Raw genomic sequence first — 12,116 nt, 5'->3', positions numbered from 1 at the left:
GTCAAAGTCCATGCTTGCCTTTGAGCACGGCCTGCCTTGGTTGGGGTGTAATTGAAACTGACTGCATCCTACTAATTCTGTGCTTAATGCACTCATGAATCATAATCTTGTCCCTTCAATTTGAAGGAATATCAGCAGGGTTTGGCAAATGCTTGCAAAGCTTGGAGTTTGTTTAGCTTGAAGCATTGTTCAGTCTTGACTGTCCTTTGCTCAGAAGCTCATGGTTCATCAGGTGCTGCTGGAAGACAATGCAGTTTGAATTGGGGTGGCTTGGAAACACGACTGAGCAGCCCCTGCTGCTGCAGAGTGGCTGTTGCCACACTGCAAAAAAAGACACCAGGATGGCTGCTGGCCTGACCTAAATGAGGAGAATGGCTGGAGTCCCAGCCCCTGCCAGCCCTGTTGGTTTCAGCAGGACTAGGAGTAATCCAGGAATGGGCAAGAGGGGGCAGCCTGACCCCTGGTCCCCTGGCCCTGTGGCCTGGTGAAACACCTTGATATTGGGGTGACTCCATGTTCCTGCCACTCTCGCTGTACCATGGCAGCTGAGAGGTGCCAAATACTTTTGGAAATCCCAGTTTTGAGCATACTGAGATGGTTTTCACTGGTGGAGGAGGCTGTGGACAGCATCTTGGAAACTCCCTCAGTAAGTCATCTTAGAAAATGCCACAACAGCTCTCGTGCATCAAGGCAGTCAACATAATGAGACTTGCTCTGAGCTCTGGCAAGCCTCTATTTGGTGTAATATCTGACTGTACGCTGCTGGAAGGGTGCGTGCCACAAACACCCTTGGAGCGCTCCCAGATGCGGGGCTGTGGGAGCTCAGTCTGCTGCTGCTGGCAGTGCCTCAGCTGGCTGAGGGCTGCACGTGGGGCTGTGGGAGGTGGAGAGCCCTGCACCCGCTCACCGGCCTGCTCTGTCCTCCCCCAGGAAACAGGTGTTGGCTACCAAAGCTGAGGCAGAGAAGGATGGCGTGAAGGTCCCCACTACGCTGGCAGAGTACTGCATCAAAACTAAAGTGCCTTCCAATGACAACAGTTCGGATTTGCTTTATGACGACTTGTATGACGACGACATCGATGATGAAGACGAGGAGGAGGAGGACGCCGACTGTTATGATGACGATGATTCTGGCAACGAGGAGTCGTGACCTGCTCCCTCTGTGCCCCTGTACTGCCCTGCCAACTCAGGCCAGAAGGGAGCAGCGGTAACCTAGCAGCAGTCCAGCAAAAAAGTTGTGGGGGGGGGATCAAAAAACTTTTGTCTCCTGCTGTCTCCTGTTGTATGGATCTGTTTGCTCCTTTTTTATGGACCTCTTAGAGACCCTCCACAGAATGTCTGAATTCTTGCATTCTTAACCCTTTCATCACTGTATTACAATTTCTTTTTGAAAAAGAAAATCCCCTTTTCACTTCTCTACGAAACGCTCACAGCGAAAAAGGTTTGCTCGCATTTAGGTTCTTGAATTCAATACAGTCTTGCATTGAGGTGTTTAATGTATTTAAAGCTGGAACAAACACATTGGAAGCTGTGTTTCTTGGGAGCTCAAGTGCTGCATTTACTGGGAAGAAAAAAATCCACACAAAGCAAATTGCCAAGGTTTAGCTGCTCCATTTACAATAATAGCGTGTGTACATTCGTTTAGCCGTGTGGTGGTGGCTTTTCCTTTATAAGGTGGGGGGCGGAGAGTGTTAAGCTACTGTGTGTTGAGCTTGATGGGATGCTACTGAAAGGTACAGTATTCCTTTTCAGCCTGCTCACGATAAGAAAGAAGTGGCTTGTGGTATGAACCCTAAAATAAACACTTAACACTTCACGTCTGTACAGCTGAGCCCTGGATTGCTATTTACTTCTTGTTTCCAGATTGAGTTAGGGTTAAAAAGAAAATCCAGTTTAGCTATGCTGCTTCCAGAAACCTGCAGCCGGTGCTTATCCCCAGACTGTCTTTGGTGAGGGGAGAGGCTGATGGCCACCTGTCCCTGTGCTTGCTTGCAGCCCTGCTTCCTGCAGCCTGAATCCCGTGCTGGCCTTTTCCCGCTTGCTTGTGTAGAGCAATGCTGTGCTGCTGTGGGCTCTGGGGGCAGGCAGAAGGGAAGGCTCCTGCATGTCCCCACGAGCTGTCGGCCCAGCTTGCAGCCCTCTTGGGCAGGGGATCCTACACACTGTCTTCTGCTGCACCCTCCTGTTCGGTCCCTCCACATTGTGACCCCTTTGCCATGTGCTTTTGTTTGGCTGTGGTGTATTGGCCTGACTTGACTTCTAGGGTGGTGTTCAGCTTCCCTCCTGCCTTCACCAGGGCTGGTGAGACCCTCCGCTCCACCCCAGCAGGGCAGACTGCTGAGATCACCAGGCTCATGCACATGGTTGTGCCCTTTGTCTGCTCTGGGGCTCTCGATGGTACGGCACCATCTGCAGCACGGTGGTGGGAGCAAGCCTGGTCCTGGGTCTGCATGCATCCCTGGAGCAGGCTGAGGACAGCAGCTGCAGAGTGGAATGTCTGCAGCGACGTGCATAGGGGCAGCAAAGCTGTTTGCAGAGTGCTGCAGCTGGGGACGGCTGGAGGTTGGTGGCACCTCACCCCTGCAGTTGGCAGCGTGGCTCCGCTGCCCCAGCTCTGTGTGCCTGCATCCCACCTGCAGCTTCTGTGGGGCTCGGGGCCGCGCTGCTGACCTGGTTGGAAATGGGGTACTGCATCTTTCAGGAGCTCCCGTGTACTTTTGACCGTCTTCACTGTATACTCTCCAGTGACTTGTATTTTCAAGCTTGGTGTTGTGAGATGCATTATCATGATTCTTCCGTTGCCCTTTTTTAAAGACAAAAAAAGAAAAAAAAAAAAAAAAGACAAAAAAAGAAAAAAGGAAAAAAAAAACAGCCAACCAAAACCGACCTATTTTGAGAGCTCCTGCGTTAACCAGAGTAATTTCTCTTCCCACTGTCCCCTGCAGTGTCATTGCTTGTTGACTTGCTGGTTTCCTTTTTTAGAGATACAAACTGAGTATGAGGGTTTTTTTGAAACTATTTAAGAGATTGAGGAGAAATGTTTACCTGAGCTGTATTCTGGTTTTTCTTAACCCCTCTCCCTGTCTCAGCCCAAGTTAGCGTTTACATTTGCAACCACAGCCCTTTCAGATGCAGTTTTCACCCATTCTGAAACCAGCGGGGTACACTTAGGGTTCTTAGTAGTTTTCTTAGCTGAAGTCCCAGATGTTTTCCTTTTTTTTTTCTTCAGTATAATTTACCAGAGAGAATTAACTGATGCATTTTTGTGTTGTCTTCCCCTTCAGTAGTTATATTTTGTCTTTTCTGCACATCTGTCTACTAATAAAAAATGTGAAATGAAAATACCCCTGTACGGTCACATCGCTGTTACTTGAGCTTTTCTGTTTGCATGGGTTTTCTTAAAGCTTTGAGCCACCACCACCCGCGCTCTGCGTTGGGCGTCTCTATGCAGCGCATACAGCACAGGTAAGGGGTGCAAGAACACCGGGCCTGCTGTGCAGTGTGAGCAGCAGAACAATGTCCCAAAACCAGAGCGAAGGGAGAGAGCAAGTTGAGTGAGTCTGGGCTCAGAGGGCTGCAGTGGGAAGCAGCAGTGGTGCAGGGCTGCTGCTGGCACTGCACACTGCAGCAGCACAGGACAGGGCTGGAGTGCTAGGCTGCAGCCATGCAGGGGTCCCATGCAGGGAGCTGAATTCCCAGAGGTGCTGGTGGAGGGGCTGTGCCCAACCCATCCAGCAGGAGGTGGAACAGTAAATGCGGCACAAGTCTGGGCACTTGTGGTGCTGGGAGAGCTTTTTTTCCCCATCACTGGTGGCCAAGTGCAAGCAGCGGAAAGCTGCGACGTAAGCAGGTTGCTGCCAAAGTGGTACCTCCTGCTTATTTCCATGGAGATGGCAACGGATGCAGAGCGCACGGTAACACTATTCGATAGAGCAAGTTCTAAGCTGCGAAACACAACACGCAAACTTCTCAGCAATACTCATCACCGTGAGCTCTGCATTTTTGCCAGAGATGAACAAGAACCAAGCTGTGCTGTAAAAATCTGCACCAGCAGAGGTGACCGTTTGTCACTGCTGAATGCACCACCCACTGCCTCGCTGTGCGCACAGCCGCGTTTGGTCTCCATAAACATTCAGCAAACATCATTGAATGCCAGCGGGTGGTTGTGTTTTCTCTTTTAATCTAGACAGGCTGAGCGCTGCGCCCAGGGGAACCTCGTGAGGCTCAGCACATCCAAGCGCGAGGCGTCGCACCCGGGTCGTGGCAACCCCCGCTGCCAGTACGAGCCGGGGGACGTAGGGACAGAGCACGGCCCTGCCGGAAAGGACCTGGGGGTGCCGGGGGATGGCAGCCGGGCGTGAGCCAGCAGTGTGCCCTGCGGCCCAGGCAGCCGGCCGGATCCTGGGCTGCATCCGAAGCAGCGCGGCCAGCGGGGCGAGGGAGGGGATCCTGCCCCTCTGCTCTGCGCTGTGACACCGCACCTGGAGCGCCGCGTCCACAGCTGGAGTGCTCAGCACAGCAGAGACGGGGGCCTGCTGGAGAGCGTCCAGAGGAGGGCCGCACGAATGGTCAGGATGGAGCAGCTCCCTGTGAGGACGGGCTGAGAGCTGGGGCTGTGCAGCCTGGGCAAGAGGAGGCTGAGCGACAGCTGAGGGCGGCCTGTGTCTAATGGGGGCTGTAAGAAAGGTGGGGACAGGCCCTTTAGCAGTGTCTGCTGTGACAGGACAAGGAGAAATGATTTCACACTAAAAGAGGGGAGATTTGGGCTGGATATAAGGAAGGTTTTTATAATCAGGGCGGTGAGGCACTGGAACAGGTTGCCCACGCAAATGGTGGATGCCTGCTCCTGGAGACACTCAAGGTCAGCTGGTGGAGCTCTGAGCTGTGGGTGTCCCCGCTCATTGCAGGGGAGTTGGACCATAAATCTTAATCTCCCACCTCAAACAATTCTGTGATATTTTTCTGCACAGAGGAATAACAAAATAAAAGGTGTTACTTTCAGAGAAGCTGCAGTAAGCAAGGCAACATACTGACACGGCTGGAAGACCTCAGGGCTGAGCACGCCTAAGGCCAGTGCCGGTGCAGCCTCCCTCTTTATTTCATCCATTTGAGCAACCACAGCTACCACAGCAGGAAGTGCATAGAGCTCCATGCCTGCTGCTTGGCCAGATAGAGCTGCACAGTGCCTGCTGCCAGGAGCAGTGCCAAGCTCCCTCCGCCTGCAGCACCTCTGCCCCATGGGCACAAGGCCACGTTCCCTCCTCCCCCTTCCCGTTGCCAGCACCCAAATGGGGCACAGTGAGGGTACAGTGGGCTGCTGTCAGGACGCTGTACCACAGCCCTGCTGCACCAACACAGCCTTCATTCAGCATCCACCGTGTCCCTCCCTGCTAAGCTTTACCAGGAGGGCTGAGAAAATGCACACAGACAGCAGTGATATGATCATAACTTTAATAGGTGGAAGAAAGACTAAGAAAAAATGAAAACTCCTAAACCATCCACTGCACTGTGCAGGACCACAGCACCAGGAGGTGCCATCCAGGTCTTTGTTTAGAAGAAGTGGGGAGGGACAGTGAAGGTCCATCCAGCAGCTCTGGTGCTCCTGGGCAGGGGGCTCAGGGCAAAAAGAGGAAGGAGACACAGTTCAGACTTATATTTAAGAAACTGCTACATAGTTTCTGCCTCACATGATGCAAAGGACGTTGCAGGACACACTGAGCCATCCAAAGTCTCTTGCTCAAGGGAAAAAAAAAAAAGAAAAAAAAAGAAAAAAAAAAACAAAACAAAGGAACAAAAAAAGATATTAAGAAAAAAAAAAAGTCTTCTTTATTATTTATTTTATTTATTTAGAAATTGAAAAAGAAGGTGAGGGCAGAGCTCCTGGCTCAGCGGCACTTTGCTCGCTGTGGTCACTGCAGGAGGGAGGAGGGAGACAAAAGAAAGGGGAGGGCCCACAAAACATCATCATTTCTTTTTTTGTTGTTGTTGTTTGTTTTAAAGTAACAGCTATACGGGGGGCATGGGAGCAAATATCCAACCAACAGGACATGCCTTGATTCTGTTTGAAGGAGCCAGGACTCCTTACCTGCCCGAATTTAGAACTGCATTAAACAAATGGGCTCTCATCAGCTCCACTAAGAATGGTGCAGTTTTATTTTGGACAGAGATAAAAAGCCCACAGAGCTTAAAAAACAAGGAAGGATGCCCTGGTGCAGATGGAAAATGGATAATTAGTTTTCCTACAAAGAATAGAACAGGCTGCAAGATGCAGAAAACCACATTTAGGCTCTATTACATTTACAAATACATACATAAATATATTACATACAACAGCAACTCAAAGAGGAAGCGGGCGAGTCACACAGAGGATGATGGCTGCAGTTCTCCCCGCACAGACATTTGGCTGAGCAGTTACTTCTCCTAATAATTCCAGGAATGGGCTTCGGCTTTTCTTTCTTTCTTTTTTTTTTTTTTTTTTTTTTTTTTTTTTTGCTTTTCTTTCTTTCATTTTTCTCCTTTCATTCTCTCCCCCCTCCCCGGTTTCGGATTTAGTTTGTCCAGTATGGAGAAGTGCCGTAGGCGGTTTTGGTAGCCTGAGACTTTTGCTGCATGGTGCTGGGCTGGTTGCGCTGGCTGGATCCTCCCTAGAAGCAGAAAGGAAGTGACACTGAGGCCATGGAGTGCACCCAGAGAGGGGAAACAGAGCTCTGAGGGGTCTGGAGCACAGGCCTCATGGCGAGTGGCTGAGGGAACTGGGATTGCTCCATCTAGAGAAGTGTCAGGGGAGACCTTATCTCTCCCTTCAACTCCCCAAAAGGAAACCGTGGTGAGGTGGGGGTCGGCCTCTTCTCCCATGTACCAGTGATAGGATGAGGGGGGGATGGCCTCAGCTTGCACCAGGGAAGTGCAGGTTGGATATTAGGAAGCGTTTATTTTCTGACTGTGGTAATGCATTGGCGTGGAGGGTGGTGGTGTCACCGTCCCTGGAGCTCAAGATACATGAAGATACGGCGCTGACGGCTGATGGGGAAGGGCTGGGGTTGGACCAGATGATCTCCATGGTTCTTTCCAACCTCAGTCATTCTGTGACATCAGCATCAGCCATTTGACCCTAGCACCCACAGGCTGCACCTCTCTGTGCTGTACCTGGCCAGGCATGGGGCCACCAGAACAGCAGGGCTGCATAGGGTCCAGGCGCACTCTCAAGGCTAACGCACCAGCCATGGATTCAGAGAGGCCAGTCATTTCCTCTTCGAAGCAGAATGCCTTTTTTTTTTTTTTTTTTCCCCCAGGGAAAATTTATAGTGAGGAAACATTCTGGCTGATGAAACCAAACCAGGAACTGGAACTCTGATGTAATCTGCAAGCAGATGCTTTGCTTTCTCCCTCACTTGCAGTGCAAATGCTCACTCCCACAGAACAGCAGCAGCTCACCCCTCTGCACCCACATCATAACAGCCTCTTCTGAGCAGGACTCACCCCATAGCCCTCACCAGTTCGTTTAACAGCACCAAGCCTGCAGTCTTGCTAGGACACTTTCCCAATGGGAAGAGCAAAAACCAACTAAGTCAGGATAAAGCAAAGATCCCACACCAAGAGGTGGGTGAGCACAATGTGTACTTTGCGAAGGGGCTGGCTCACCTGCCCATCCTGCTGAAGGTGGTGATGCAGCATCTGGGAGTGAGGCTGCTGATGCGCAGGCAAGATATGAAGAAAAGGGGCTGGAGCATAACCCGGGGCAGCACCAGGGTTCAGGGGCCCAGTAGATCCGAGAGCAGAGGGCAGGCTGAAAGGAGGCGGTGTGCCGGCGTGGAATCCCTGCTTGTCAAACGTCTGCACCAACAGGCAAGATGGATATTATCAGAAAGCAGCAGGAGCACACACAGACCAGACAAGAACAAGAGAACACAGATCCCTGTGCCTTTCCTACACCCCATGAGCAGATTAGGCCAAATGCCCACAAGCACTTCAGTAGATGAGTTTCAACCTCTGTTCTCACTCCTATTTCTGCTCTAATGCCTGTAACTTTAAAAAAATATACTTCATTGATTATTGTGTTGCTTTCCCTGACCTCTTTTCATTTAGTGGGACATAGGATTGCAACAGCTGCCTGAAATCAGCTCTTCACAACCTGAGAGGGTCCAGACCACTCAGGGCAGCCTATCAAAAGTATAAGAAATTGCAATAACATTTTCCTTCCTCAGGCCAAAATTCTGCCCCTGATGCTAAGCACATGCCATGGGGCTGCAGTGGTGAGGCCCTGGCACCACTGCCCAGAGCAGCTTTAGATGCCCCATCCCTGGCAGTGCTCAAGGCCAGGTTGCATGGGGCCCTGGGCAGCCTGAGATGGTGGGGTTAACCAGCCTATGGCAGGGGCTGGGTGCTTTTTGAGGTTCCTTCCAAACTAAGCCATTCTGTGATTCTATGATCACAGGTGGACACAGAACATAGTGGTGGACTATGAACATAGGTGAACCCCACTATCTTGGCAGGAAAACAGCTGACTGCCCCCATTGCATACCACAGCTCCTCCAGGCACCTTCTGCATGCACAGCAAGAGCCCCACAGGTGAGCAGAGTAGTGCTGGTACCCATGCAAGAGGCCCTGACACACAGGGGTGGGCACTGCTGATTGATCTCTGGAGAAAAGCAAACATGCTCTTCACTCACCTGTTCTGGGGGCTATTCTTGACTAAAACTAGTGGTGCTACCATGTTCTAGCTGCACAAGGGAACAGAGTGTGAGGTTGCAATGGGACGGGACAGGACAGGGAGCTTTGTGTGTCAGAAGATGATGCCACAGATGGGAGATACTCCTCTCCAGCAGCAAGCACAGCCAGCCCACGGAAAGCCAAAGCCCGCTGCCACCAATCAGCCAGGGACATGCTCCTGGGTGTCAGCATGCTGCTGAGCCACCAGACTGGTTTAAGGCCCCTGGGAGAATGGTCCAGCATTCCTCACCTGAGTCTTGTTATAGACTGAGCCACTGATATCAGGCACACCTGTGTTACTTGAGGTCACAGAAACACCTGGAAAACAAAAAGCCACTGACAGTGAGAAAGCTAAGCAGCAACCAGCCTGAAACCTGTGTGTTTGCTGTGCTGCTGGTGCTGAGGCACCGAAACCTGCAGCCTTTGCCCCATGCACCTTTTGCTCTGCACTCTGAAACCCACGGGAGTGAGAGGAGGGGGACAGCCTCTGCTCCTGCTGTAAAGCAGGAAACCAGCCCACTGGGGGATAGGTCATCCTCTACTACAGCTGGGAATCAAATTCGCTCTAGCTGTGCTGAACACTCATTTAGCTCACAAAACACCAGTTCTCCCCTAGGATTAGGGATGCATTTGGCTCTATCACAGCATTCAGAAGCTTTCCAGTAATGCACTCAGCAGTGAGCCTCTGCATCTGCTACAGGCTTGTGCTCCTGTCCTCACACATCAAACTGAAAAGCGAGGTCTATAACTCTCTTCTGCCCCTTCAAAATTAATATAAGTGACTCAGGCTGCCTTCCACACAGATTAGCTGGTGCCACAGAAGCAGAAACACTCTGTCACCAGCAAGTTGACTGAAATTGCCACTCATTTGTGGGCTTACAAAGACAGAATCTGATGGCTTCACTTGAATCAGTATAAAACCAGTAGTTTCTCCAGCCAATGAACCAGAGGCCCTGACCCAGTGGGTTGGAGCTGCCTTATGCTGCACCATTCCTAGGAGACAGCTCATTTGCAGGCCACTGAGTAGAGCATCACTGGCTTTTAGTTGAAGGCCTGCATACCAACCAGCTGGTGTTTCAGATGCACACAAATGCTTGGTATTTGCTTAAGCCCAAGGATGAACTCGTTAGTGCCAAGCAGTCTGGTATAAATTTCTCAGGTCTAACCAGCATGTGCAGAACAAAGCTGCATACATTCCTTAGTCTTGGCAGTTACAGAGGAAACATTTCCAGGCACGAAACAATGCTGTGAGTTACAGAGCATACGGACAGCAGCTGAAACAACAGCCTGGAGATGTGTGAGCTGCCCCACTCACTGAACACACAGCTAACTCATGTGCCTACCAACAAACCCAAAATCCAAGTCAGCATTTGGCAGGTGACCATTTCAGCAGCAGCACCAGCTGCCTCGTCTTCAGTGACACAGCACTGCTGTGAGACTGCTTATTCTTCACCAAAGACAACTTTGGCAGGGAAAGCAGCTCACCAATTCTCCCATGTGTAACTGAGGACAAAGCTGCACATCAGACACACAGATCCTTACCCAAAGTTCAGGCATTAGGTTTAGGAGGAATTCTTGGGCATTAGGAGAAAAAAGCATTTTGTATACGGGAGATGGAGAAACAGCTTGGATCTTGACCCTCTTTAAAGCTGGCCGCTATGTTGACTGCACAGCACTGGCAATACTGGGAGTCTGCCCTGCTAAATCCCACTCAAGAGCAACCTCAAGTCTCGTGTGTTACCTTTCCCAGGTCCAGTGCCAGCAGATTTGTTTTGTGCTTGAGATGACCCACTGTAGCCTCCTTTGCTGTAATCTCCAGCTGCCGTTCCCTGCGTTAAGTCATCATAGCCTGCCAGTGTGTACAAGACAACGTGTTACAGTGTGCAAGCAGCTCTGCAGATGCTCCAGTGAAAAGCACAGTGATGAGCATACCTGCTCCATAGCCATGCTGCCCATAGCCACTTGCTTGCTGGAAAGGAGTCGAGGCGGTGTTCAGGTTGACTCCGTGCTGCTTTGCTGATGCCGGAGGTACCTGAACAAAAGAGGAAAGGAACAAAAGGCGCTGTTAGCCGGGCGCTAACAGCAAATCCCCTCTGCCACCTAGTGGGGAAGGCACCTCCAGCTCATAGGGAAAGGTAATTTGGAACCGGGAACACCACGATCACATGGGAGGTTGTGCCCACACTGCCAGCAGTAGATTGCTGGAGCAGATCCCTGCAAGCCACAGGCTGCTTGCCATACTGCCCCTGGTCCTGCATCATATGGCTTTTCTTTCTATTGCAACGCAATCACATCTCAGAACAGGCTGCACATTCCTTTCATACATGTAATAAAACTAACCACAGACAACAAATGCTTATCCAGAAACCAAAAATGAGTAACCAAAATGCTCTCCAGAATCAAACAACACACACCAACCAGCTTCCACCTGAGGCTGTTTCATGAAACACAGTCCTACAGTGTCCTCAGGTAGACTCACCTACCGTTCTGCCCAGAGCACAAGATCCTCCCAGATAACTTCCTCCCTCCTGAGACTACCAGTGCTGCTCCACGGCTTCCTGGGGTGTCACTTCCTCTGAAAGTTGTCCTAGGCATTCTCAGCATGCTTGACTCAGCTTTTGGTCTCTGTTTCTCTACAGACTGAGAATTTTCAGGAACACTAAAAATCCATAAGCTGCAGCTGCCTACTACTTACTGTAACCTGTGCCCATGATTTCAGGCCTTTCAAATTTCCTCTTCTCTTGGAGAAGGGGCAGCATTATTTTCTCAAGCTTGAACAAATCTTTTGGAGATCCCTTGCAGGATGGAGAAGGTTTTGCTCTGAGAGTAAAAGCAGAGAGGCACAAAGGGAGAGTTACAGCCACAGCTGTGACACTTACAAACATGGTTGGCCCATACTGGAACGCACTGGGTACACCTGGAACCCCAGCGTAATAAGGCAGCCCAGTGTAGCTGTAGCCTGGTGGCAGGGTCGGGTTGAGGAAGGGCTGCTGAGTGGTGTGATGAGTCTGCGTCTGGTTCTGCTGCGGCTGGGCTAGGGTTGTTGCAGGAGCAGGAGAGGCAGAATCCCCACGGCCAAATTTTGTTACATCACCTGCAAAAGAAAGAACTGATCAGAAGAACGATCAGAGCTTTTGCACGAGGAACTTCGGTGTACAAGTAAACAACTGAAAAAGAAAAAAAAACAACACACATCCTATATTTGAAAGGCTGGGGTTTCCATGGGAAGAGCTCTCCTGTCTCTATTCCTGACAGTGCAGGTATGTCACTCATTTGTGGCACAGAACTCTGTGTTGTGACTAATTCACCAGTAAAATGTAGGCACTAATACCTACCTATTTCACACACACTGAGTAGATTCATCACCATCAGACCGTTGCAACAAAATATGCTAAAAGCAGAAATAT

General features: G+C 50.6%; 2 protein-coding genes across 8 annotated transcripts in view; one reads left to right on the top strand and one right to left on the bottom strand.

Moving 5' to 3' along the window:
• Positions 1-1,824, top strand: part of UBE2R2 (ubiquitin conjugating enzyme E2 R2) — a 51,448-nt gene extending 49,624 nt beyond the window's left edge. Inside the window, exon 5 of the mRNA XM_052670688.1 lies at positions 931-1,824. Within this exon, the coding sequence (XP_052526648.1) occupies positions 931-1,150 (220 nt within the window). The 3' untranslated portion in view covers positions 1,151-1,824. The remainder of the gene's footprint in view (positions 1-930) is intronic.
• A 4,620-nt stretch (positions 1,825-6,444) lies between these two features.
• UBAP2 (ubiquitin associated protein 2) overlaps positions 6,445-12,116 on the bottom strand; it is a 127,106-nt gene continuing 121,434 nt past the window's right edge. For 4 of the 7 annotated variants that reach the window (XM_052670646.1, XM_052670640.1, XM_052670643.1 and 1 more), the window contains 6 exons: positions 11,589-11,803; positions 10,642-10,741; positions 10,451-10,558; positions 8,960-9,027; positions 7,642-7,833; positions 6,445-6,644 (listed from right to left, as the gene is read on the bottom strand). In XM_052670646.1, coding sequence (XP_052526606.1) covers positions 6,549-6,644; positions 7,642-7,833; positions 8,960-9,027; positions 10,451-10,558; positions 10,642-10,741; positions 11,589-11,803 — 779 coding nt within the window. In that variant the 3' untranslated portion in view covers positions 6,445-6,548. Of the gene's footprint in view, positions 6,645-7,641; positions 7,834-8,959; positions 9,028-10,450; positions 10,559-10,641; positions 10,742-11,588; positions 11,819-12,116 lie in introns of all 7 variants that reach the window. The other 3 variants (XM_052670645.1, XM_052670641.1, XM_052670642.1) reach the window with 1 other exon arrangement.

The sequence above is a fragment of the Tympanuchus pallidicinctus genome, unplaced genomic scaffold (assembly GCF_026119805.1).
Source record: "Tympanuchus pallidicinctus isolate F22 unplaced genomic scaffold, pur_lepc_1.0 scaffold9, whole genome shotgun sequence".
NCBI lineage: Eukaryota > Metazoa > Chordata > Aves > Galliformes > Phasianidae > Tympanuchus > Tympanuchus pallidicinctus.
Note: the sequence above shows the minus strand (reverse complement) of the source record. Positions and strands in the feature narration are given on the sequence as shown.